At 29.9% G+C, this 11,559-nt stretch overlaps 1 protein-coding gene across 1 annotated transcript; it reads left to right on the forward strand.

The window, feature by feature from the left end:
• Positions 1-1,259: 1,259 nt before the first annotated feature.
• LOC144562141 (uncharacterized) lies at positions 1,260-2,685 on the forward strand. Its single transcript, XM_078311299.1, has 2 exons — positions 1,260-1,832; positions 2,164-2,685. The coding sequence occupies exons 1-2, from the start codon at positions 1,443-1,445 to the stop codon at positions 2,395-2,397; spliced, it is 624 nt and encodes a 207-aa protein (XP_078167425.1). The 5' UTR covers positions 1,260-1,442; the 3' UTR covers positions 2,398-2,685.
• Positions 2,686-11,559: the final 8,874 nt, after the last annotated feature.

The raw sequence follows: 11,559 nt of genomic DNA on the forward strand, positions 1-11,559 counted from the left end.
GAATTTTATATGTTCATATATGCACTAGAAGAAAAACAAGCTACTCCCGAATTGTATTTGAACCGTAAAATTAAATCTCGTCATATTATTCGTGAATAACTAATTTGCTACTATGAAATATGAATATATTTTACATGTGAGACCCAACACATATTTGTACACTTTGAGCGCCACATTGAGAGACTAATGTTCAAAATCATAGCTTTTCATATTATTTGCCGCTCCCTCCCTCACCGTTCGCTTCCCCACTAAGTTTTCTTTTATCTTTATTCTTCTATCAATCAATACCAAATTAAGAAGCCCATTTCATTTTATCTACAAGTAATTTACAAAAATGCTTATATATAGCGTGTTGGAATTTCAGGACCACTAAAAATAAACAGGTATGATTAAATATTTCAAAATTTAAAAACGAGTTTAAATAATGCAGAGTCTAATTATTCATATTTGTGTATAGGAAAGATATATATATATAAGGAAGAAAGCTAGCTATAAACATTTGTAGAATATACTATAACCCAAGTATTTTGAAAATGTCTTCTACAATTACTAAAAAATAAATAATAAATAAAGATTTACAACTTTTTTTTCATATATGTTTCAGATGCATACACTCATTTAATGTCCTCATATCATATATATGGTTCAAATTACAAAGATGCGTAAATTATTTAATATCCTCAATGATATGGTTCAAACTAAAATATTATAATTATAGACGTGTTCTTCACTGTTATGATAGGCATATGTATTAAATTTGAGATAATTATGAATTTAATTATTCGTCTATCAAATAATTTGATGAGAAGCTAATAAAATAACTTTCAAATTAGATAGGCATATGTATTAAATTTGAGTTAATTATGAATTTAATTAGTCGTCTATATATCATATAATTATTAAACCTTGTTCAAATTTAATGCGATGCTTAAACAATGAAGAACATATATCCATTTTTTTTTTTGTTTTACTAGCAATAATCTATAAAAGGTCAAGATCGATGAACTCTACTTATAAATCGTTTCCCGTGATAATATGCTGCCACGCATAACAAATGGATAAAATAGAAATGCATATGTAATCTTTATTTAAGACACACCAATTTGCTTCAAAGATCGAAAAACTATTTTGTTCCAATAGCAATTCAACATCACCCATCACATATTCTCATTTTAGGTGCTTGATGAAGTAATGGGGTCTACCACCGCTCCCATCAATCATGGCATTTGTACATTAAACCATTTTCCAGTTGTATATTAGCACAAAATCTCTCCTACTACGTACCCTCTCAACAAGGCCAGGGATCTCTCTCTCTCTCTCTCTTCTCTCTCTTTTGTGAGGTTCCAACCTCACATAGAGAGAGAAAGATCCCATTATCTGTGATTATCTCAAATCCATATCAAATTAGTTACCAATTGATCACCTATCTAGTTATATCCTTCATGGAGCTTCATTCCCATATTAGGAAAAAAAGACTATGGAACTATCTGAGAGCAATCTATTTTATGATGAGAAAAGGTCTTATATCAAAGAGGAAGCTCCTAATGGACCTAAACCTAGCCATGAAACGGCGCAACAAGGTCCTTAGTAGATCATTCACAAATATTTTCTTACATGGTTCGAAACGTGATCTAGGGTTTGGTCTACGTGAGTACGAGTTCTCTTGCAGCAACAGCCCCAACCCAGCTGTTTTTTCGCACAAGCGCCGCCACAACTACTTCCCGTGTCTCGGTTCAGTGTCTGACGAGCCTGAAATGTGGTGGTCGCATGGTGTTGCTCTGCGGCGGATCAAGTACTCGCCATCCCCATCCCCTAAGATATCTTTGTTCATGGTATGTAAGATGCTATATCTCGCAATCTAATACCATATTTATATATATATATTTTTTTTAAATTGTGTTCTAGGTAGGACACTCAAAATTTAAATTTTACAAAATATATACAAGTATATAGCTATAGCAGGGCATTCGGCATTCTATAATATTGGATGACAATATATATTCACAAAAAAAAAAAAAGAATACAGCATCATTTATGATCATCCAGAATTATAATTTTTATAAACCAAAAAATCTCGTCTCAAACATATTTGAATTATATCATCAGTCTGTCGATTAAATTAATATTTCATCTATAACATACAATTATATATGAATAACACAGTCTGGAGAGCTGGCGCCAGGTGAGAAACGGAGTCTAACACCATCGCCAATCTCAATAAGAATAATCGATTATTCAGATGAAGAAGAGGAGCAAGATGTGCCACAAGAAGAAAACATAGTAGACGGTGAGGCTGAGGAGTTCATAAGGCGATTTTACGAGCAATTACAGGCTCAAAATCGAATCGCTCTCTTGGAGTATCAAGAGATCAGAGAATACCAGAACATGTTAGCCTGAGAAGCATGCATGACATTGTACATATGTATGTACATCAATGTGTGTATAAAGATTATCTGATGTTCCCTAATTTCAGGTTGTATGACTATTTGATCTTTTTAAATATATTAGCCTGGATTTAAACTGATTGTGGTATATATTTCCATTTGCATATGGTATGTAGATGGAGATTATTTCCTGTTATGTGTATGTTTATGTTTCCTGCCATGCATCATGATCATTTTTATTATGTTGAATGATGCATTTCTCTTTATTTTATAATAAAATTAGCATGATCACTTTGCTTTCTCTAGATATCTCTGATGGTTATGGATTGCCATATGATTATTATGATAACATTTAAATAAACACAAAATACACGCAAATTATGTAAAAAAAAAAAAATTGAGTGAAATTAAAGAGGGCTCAAAGCGCACTTTTTTCACAAAATAATCCTGTTGATTTTGAATTATCATAACCATATAATTTAATTTGGCATGATTTTCAACAATATATTTACTGATTTACATCGTTTAAAAATATTAATTCCTAATATTTTGTTTGGGTTCAATCAAGTCCAATTACGATCCAATGAAATTAATTTTTAAAATTATTTTAGCTTGAAGTGATTCCTTCAAATTTTAATACTAATGAATTATTTAAATAGTAGTTTACTTCAGCAGTGAGATTTGATAAATGATATACCATTAATTAAAAATGACTTTCAGAATTCATATTTTATTCCATATATAATAGCCGTGCACTACGATCGAAGAATAAATAGAAAGCATTTTAGCGGAAATAATCGAATTCTACAATAATTTAGCATTATATATAAATTCCTTGTTTAATTTTGATAATTCAGTCGTGGACAAACAAAATTAAAAATGAAGGAAAGAGCAAATCCATTGACACAGCCCATCATTTTCCAAATGATATTATGAAAGGGTTAAAAACTTAATTTTCATTTAGGATATATAGTTGTCTATAAAACTTCTAATTTTGCAATGCAATCATTGACAACAATACTTGTAGTAGTTAATTAACTATTTAATGCCCAATCTTAAGTGTGAAATTACTAGAAGATCGTTGATAAATTGATCCTTGTTTATAAATAACTTTATGAATTATAATACTTCGTAATTTTTCATTAGCAATAATTTTCTACTTCATTATGTTTGCTAGGTTTCAGTATAATAAAAAGAGTTGTATTAATCTAATTATTTATGGAACTGTATGCTTCCTTAAGAATAAAATCAACCATACAAAATAAAAATAAAATGACAAATATCGCTTGTATTATGAATATTTAATCAAGTGCCCGTAATATTTTAAGAAAATTACCAACTTTCTATAAATTAAACAGTCATAATCATAATTTTCACTACTATATATACTCCAAACATCAACCAGCATTCTGCTCACCTTATACTTAAATTTGAATATGAAATAATAAAATTATATATTGTCAGGGTTATGTCATTGATGCATAGTACGTATGAGGAGTAATTATCAAAATAAAAGTTTGAATATCAACTTCTCACATATATTCAGGTACGCAAAGTAAGGTACAAAAAATTAAAATAAACTTTGATAATTTTGGATATGTTATTCAATTTTCTATTACTTAAAAAAATATTTTATTTTGCTCCTAAATTAGATAAATATTAATTTGTAAATAATCATACTACAAATGTTTAGGAGTGGTTTGGCTATTTCTCATCCATATTTAGTAATAATAATAATAATGATTATGAGAATAATAATAACAATAATCATGATAATCATGATAATTATGATAATAATAATAATTATTATTATGATCATGATGATGTACTATAGACATCCTCTTGTTATGAATCATTGGTAGCAGAGAAATATACTGGCATTTATGGACTCGTTGTCCGTATTTAGACATGTTTTAATTATTATAGGCAATGTAAGAACTAGTTTTTGGTCTAATAGAAAAGGGACGTGATTTCTTATGTGAGAGATCATGATTTGAAATTTGGATGGAAAAAATCATTTGTTGTAGCTCATTTTTATTTCTGAAACTTTCTGGATTTTAAATTTGATGTGGCGATTTCTATTCTAATTTTAGAGATGTATTTAATTTTCTTATTTATAAACTATTGGACAAAGTTTCTTCTTGAGAAACTATTTCTAAGCATCATGTTAGTCAAACAATTCACTCATATTATTTAGAATACATGATTTCTAATCTGACGTGACTTAATACAAATTCTAAAATTAATTTTAGGAATGTGAAGCTTTAGAAATTTTAAAGACTTTAATTTTTTAAAAAGGTATTAACAATTATTTTAGAAATTAATTTCAATTCATGAGATAGAGATGCTTTAATAACAGAAGTACAGAATTTGTGACTTAACCTTCATTATTTTTTAAGAAAATAAATACTATACGCGCGAAATGCAGCGTGTATTATGTCCGTGTCACGGTCCATACGTACATTATGGCCCACGTGTAGGGCCACACAAGCTTTGATTTAATACCTGTGTTATGAAAGATTACGATCGAGCATGTGTCGGTTGCAAAATAAAAATTATATTTTAAAAAAGAAAAATACAAACACGAATGATAAGCCATTCAGTCTCCCTTTATAACAAGAAATTTTCTTTTGTTAGAGCGTGGTTAGGGCTAATGAAATAATTTTGAAAACCGAAAAAAAGTACAAGGGAAGATCCGAAGATGTCTCGCCAAATATGTGATCTCAGCCTTTCATTTCTGTTGTGATTTGTGCTATATCGTCAATTTGGTGGCCGAGGTCTCTTAATAATATGATTAGTATTACGTAAAATTCATGTAAAAAAGTACAGAGAAATATATTGTATCTTTGGTAGATCAAGCACTTGTTATTTTAGATGAGAGAAACAAATCTAATAGATGAGATCATATATAACATGACATGGTTGAAACAATTCTTGTAATATTAGTATCGTGCATGTGTATTGCAATGAAAACATATAATAAGATAACGAAAAAAAAATGTCATAAAAATAACATATTTTCATATAAAAAATTTCAACAATATCCACGAATGATAATAACATGGATTGAAAATAGAACATATTATAAGAGAACAAATATGTTCAAATTCAGTATTTTATAGAAAATAAGTTCGAGGACTTTTAATTCATACGTATGTTGATTTTGTGTGGTATTTTCTATTACAATAAAATGCTGCAATTTGTTATTTTACTATTTTATTAATCTATTATTGTCTTGTTGTATGACAATTTGTATAGTTTTTGCTATTAATATGGATATGCAATCCTTATTGCTATTACATGTAGATCTATATTCTTATTGCTATTAATGTGGATGTGCATGTAATCTTTATTATTATTACGTGTGGATCTGTATCCTTAAATAACATACAACGAAAGATACTTAAATAATATTTTTCAGATAGAAATAAATCGACTATCTGACAATCAAATATAATGGTTTTAGAAAAAAATTAAAAAATAAAATAAAGATCTAAATCATTACATCTACATGTGACAAATACGTGTCTAAATAAATTTAGACTTCTACACGTATGAAAAACATCAAAATGATGCATAGAATTAAAAAATATATATATTGACAAACTTTTGATCGGAAATTCAAAGTTATTTCGAAGAGTAGGGTTAAAATGCACCACTGGTTTAGTGCTCCAACCATATCTCACATCTTTATCTTTGTTCTCAAAAGTTCAAACAATCGATCCAAGTGGCTCAACATAATCTCCATATTAAAATGTGCTTAGAGACCAAATTTTATATTTTTTGAAAAAAAATTTACTATTTTTTTAGATAGATACAAAATCACTGCATCTAGATGGTCATATGCAGTGATTTTATACCTATCTAAAAAATAGTAAACAAATTTCAAAAAATATATAATTTGGTCTCTAAACACATTTTAATATGAATATTATGTTGAGCGGTTCGAATCGACTGTTTGAACTTTGCAAGTGGAAATAAAGACGTAAGATATAATTGAAACACAAAAACAATAGTGCATTTTAAACCTACTCTTTTTCGAATATAACATCAAATAATGTATCTGTGGGACTTAGACAGCAAGTATTTCATCTTCCAAGTTTCTTCCATTACAACTACCGACAGCTAACATAGAGTTCCGGACTTCCGGGTATGGGCTGTTAACCACCAAAAAAATTCAGAAAAAAAAAAAAAATGAATATAACATTAGGTAAGGTAAGGTACCGACGTACCGTTACGGTCTTGTGTGGGTCTGGATTTGGTACCTTTTCTGCTTTCCACAATCTAGGTAGGTTGTCCTTTTTAAACAGAGGTCCGCTGTCAAGTGGGTCCTTCCTTTTTCTTTCGCTTCATTTAGAATCATAAAAGTCTCTGCTTCTATTATAAATTGCTCCATATGGGATGGGACCAATGTCAAACTGTACAATTCATACCAAATATATATATGGAAAAATGCTAATATGTTACACGAAGCATAGAGGGTCTTCCTGCAATGGCTTAATATTTGAATTTTTAAAATTCTAATAGTCAATCCGAACCATTCAACATGATTTTTATATGAATATGTACTTGCTAACCAAATTTTACATTTTTTAGAATTTTTTTACTATTTTTTTAGATAGGTAGAAATCATTTGATCTGAAAATTCTGTATCATTCAGATCAAGTCATTTTCTACCTATATAAAGAAATAGTAAAAAAATTCTTAAAAATGTAAAATTTGGTTAGCAAGTACATATTCATATAAAAATCATGTTGAATGGTTCGGATCGACCATTAGAATTTTGGAAACTCAAATATTGAGCCGTTGCATGAAGGCCCTCTATGCTTCAATCTTTTTCATACTTCATCTTTTATATCTTTGTTTTTAAAGTCTAAATTGTCGATCCGAACCGGTCAACATAATATTTATACTAAAATATGCATGGAGCTGAAATTTTATATTTTTTGGAAACTTTTTACTAATATTTAAGATATGTACAAAATCACTGTTTTTGAACCGTTCAATAAACAGTGATTTTCTATCCATCTTAAAAAATAGTAAAAAAATCCAAATATTATAAAATTTTATCCTTAACCATATTTTAGTATAAATATCATGTTGAACGGTTCGGATCGATAATTTGGACTTTGAAAACGAAGATATAAATATAAGTTATGATGAGGTATGAAAAGCTTGAGTTCATTTACCAGTGAAAGGCCAGAAAAGCCCAAATTTTATTTACCAGTGACCGAGTTCATATCAAATATGCAATTTCTGATTTTCTATTGCATAGCAATACCTATTGTGTTAGCAATTTCTTTGAGATCTCGTATAAGTTAGTAATTTAAGTATAGTTTCATATGCCCATGATTGATGAATATCAAAACAGCTTCGAGACATGAAACACATGCTGGTTTCCCATATTAGGAGCATCCCCAGATTCACGAGGAGTGTAACGATGAATATAACAAACACAACTGCAATACCTGACAGAAATTATCATCTACTTAAGCTTTTACAAAATTAGTTTGCTACGTAACATAAATAAAACATATTGAAATTTTGACATCCGTAAGTATTGCCATTCTTTTCCGTCATTTGAAAAGCAGCAAAGACACAAGCAAACATCATTGCATAATTTACATATTATCTGGGCCTGGAAGCAATCGGGCATCTGAAACTGAGAAATGATTGCGAAAGCGCCAGAATCATGGCTTGGCTCGTGACAATAGATGCCACCAGAACCACCATGAATCTCATCTCATATAGTGAATGTAGAGAAAAGGTTTAAATCAGAAACTGTACTTGGTTGATTGTGTTGTATATGTTATTAAAATTTTGCTAATAATTAGAATGTAAACATGAAGTTATAGCTTTTTAGAAACAAATGACCTATAAACTTAAGGCTAATTTCAATAAATTTAACATAGAAAAAGCAAGTTTTGTTTTTCTTTTCAGGGCTAAATTATCACAAAATATTCACATTTTGGTGTTCTTTCAAACATCCTATTTGAATGCATGCATGTATATATCAAATATTTTAGATTGCATGCATCTATATATATTTCAAATCACAAATATTAATTTGTATTTTATCTAAAACTAACATTGGTGGTAGAAGAAACTTTGTTGTATCCGGCTTTCTATAGACCCATAAATCTGGGCTATATTGATAATTTTAATCTAATCCGACAAATAAGATAAGCCCCTGTGTACCAATTCTTGTGGGCTTTGATTGAATATATTCTCCCTCCAATAGTTTTATGACCTTGGGTCTTGATCTGTTAGAATAGAATCAGCCCTGAAATTTTTTTAATTTTGTATCATCTAAAGTATATCACCCTTCGAATTTGAATCCATCCCTTCGTTTTATATTGGCACCGATCTCAAAGAATCCTGTTTAATTGTCTGATTTATATATATATTTAATTGTCTGATTTAAGTTTCAATCCAAACCATAGAATACAAATTATACGATCCAAAGGTCCCTGGTACCTATACTTAAAAAACTACCTCCTAACTCATTGCATTCAGAGGTGAAGCTAAGAAGAAGAAACGGGTTAATTGACCTCCATTTTTCTTTCATTTTTTTTATATTTTGTGTATGATTCTGACTAGGGGTGGCAACGAACCGAACCGAATCGAACTTATCTTAGGTTTGAGTTTGATTTGAATTAATTTCGAACCAAACCCATTTCGAATCGAATTAATTGCGAACTACACATTTTTCGAATCAAACCCGAATCGAATCATGAACTAAATTATTTTTTAGCAGCCCTAGTTATACCGGTAGTTTATACATTAATTTTTTCTTGCGGGACAAAATTCACATGGCTTCCTTTTACCGGTATGAACTATGAAATAAGTGTTTTTAAGTTGAAAAATTGTTCATGAAAAAATACATCAGATACGGCTTTCCTGGTATGAACTATGAGAGACGACCGAAGAGAGAGGAGAGACAGCCAGTCACCAAGAGCGTCGGCTACATTTTAGAGCTAGAGGAAGAGTGAGTTAGAGAGAGGTGGAGAGAGAACTAGGTTATTAAGATTTGAGAGCGAGGGAGTGTCGGCTAAGTTAAATTATGACTCTCTATCTTGGATTTTAATTTCATCAGGTAAATGGATGGCCGGTGATTTTATGAGATTCGAACCACAAAAAAATCACGAACCTATTTCGATCGAACCAGGCTAGGTTTGAGTTTGGTTTGAATTAATTTCGAACTGAACCTGGTTTGGTTCGTTTCAATTCGAACCCATTTCGAATCGAATTAAACTCGAATCAAACCCGAATCAAACCCGAATCGAATCACGAACCTCGAATTTTTTTGCCAGCCCTAATTCTGACTCTGATTGCAATAGAACACAAATTAACATCTTGCATTGTTGGGATGCTTCTGCTCTCAATTTGTGCACAAATTAATATACGGCTCCATAATTCCCAAGCATATTTCAAGAGGATATCTTAATGAGACGAGATGCTCATATCAAATTTGATAGAATAATAACAACTACTCAGCATCTGCTTAAGTGGTCCAAAATTTAATAGTGAAGAATCGGTCACATGGCCATATATACTGTTCGACCTAAACCTAGATCTCTTCAATCAATATGAAACAATCAAATCAAATCAAATCAAATCAAATGAGATGTTGTACAAATAGACAAGACATAACACTTTGATTTCCTTGTTATTCCTCATTACTATCACAAAATTGATTTGTCTATTCAAGCTGATGAATAGAAAAAAGAACTACAGTTTAAATTATTTAAAAATAAAATGGGATCAAACATATGACATGGAGAGAAGGGTAAGTGACATCAATGTTTATTTTTTCCAACTCCAATTTATAATAGACCAATAATAGATAAAGTTTGACTGGCTTGATCAGATCAGATTTGGTTTATTTCATTGCAATTCTCCATGAAATTCTCATGTGCTTACTTTTCCTTTCTCCCTTTTTATTTTATTGATTAGGGTTTTGTGATCAGAGTCTTTATCCAGTGTGGTCCAAGGCTCCAAGTAATAGATTCATAAACAAGCCACTTTTGCCGTGGAATTCCAAAACGATGCCTTTTGCCTTTGAGCTGCTCTCTTCTCCATTTTAATAAAATGGACTTGAGAATATCATCCATAATTTAATATAATTAAAATAAAAAGTTTTATACAGAAAGCAAATCTAAAGAAATTTTATTCAACCTAATTAAAGTTTGTTTCATCAATTATATATGTTATAGTAAGATTTTACTATATGCACACAGCAACGTTTTTGAATTTTAATAAAAAAAACAGAAACTAACATCACCATATTAAATATATGCAGAACACAAATATACAGTAACATGATAAAATTTCTTAATTTCAAAAACTTCTGACAACTTTAGCAAAGTTATCAAATAAATACACCAATAAGATAAATGTTATCCTTAAATTACTTACAAGTGTCCAAATAAATAATAACTATCAAAATTCAAAATTATCCAAAATAAAATATATAGTCTTTAGTCATAATATAAACAGCTTTATCCATCTTATAATCAACTTATGCCTACTTCTATGATATAAATTGAGGGGACAAAATTCCATCTGCAAAAGGCGCCAAATTTAGTGCTGGTTCTTGGTTCCTTCCCTCCCTGTTGAAGCGAATCTTTCAAACTTAAAAACACATGACAAATTCTAACATGTTACTGTCTACATGGAATACTACTTTACGCTTTAGTAATTTCGTAAAGTAACCCTGGAAAGAAACAAATTCAAACATGTTGCTGAGCAATTACTGCATTTCAAAAACAATGAAACTTTTGTAATTGACAAATGAGACAGAGGTCAATCTTTTAAAATAAATAAAGTAATAATTGATTAACTTGCTGATCATACCTATTGACGCTTTTTTTTTTTAATTAAATTTTACAGTTACGTGTGCTTTGTGACAAATGGTAGAACGAATATTTCTCTGGCTAGGAGTTTGACAGAATCGTCCTAAATAAATATATTTTCATTCAATTTTGCAAGTAAAATATATTCATTTATCACCGAGATCATAATTTAATGCTAATTAAGTAGTTTTCAATAATAGATATTGAACTTTAATTTAGCGAGGGATGTACGAGTAAAATATGTATGCGATGTTGTCCGGCTCGGTTCAGGTATAAATTAGTGTGAATTTATGTTATTATGTGAAATTTAACTATACATG

Source organism: Carex rostrata, chromosome 11 (assembly GCF_964058835.1).
Source record: "Carex rostrata chromosome 11, lpCarRost1.2, whole genome shotgun sequence".
Lineage (NCBI taxonomy): Eukaryota > Viridiplantae > Streptophyta > Magnoliopsida > Poales > Cyperaceae > Carex > Carex rostrata.

Excerpts from the sequence above, each read along its gene's own strand:
- LOC144562141 (XM_078311299.1), top strand. The coding sequence starts at position 1,443 with ATGGAGCTTCATTCCCATATTAGGAAAAAAAGACTATGGAACTATCTG. Across the intron at positions 1,833-2,163 it reads CTAAGATATCTTTGTTCATG|TCTGGAGAGCTGGCGCCAGG; the intron begins GTATGTAAGATG and ends TGAATAACACAG.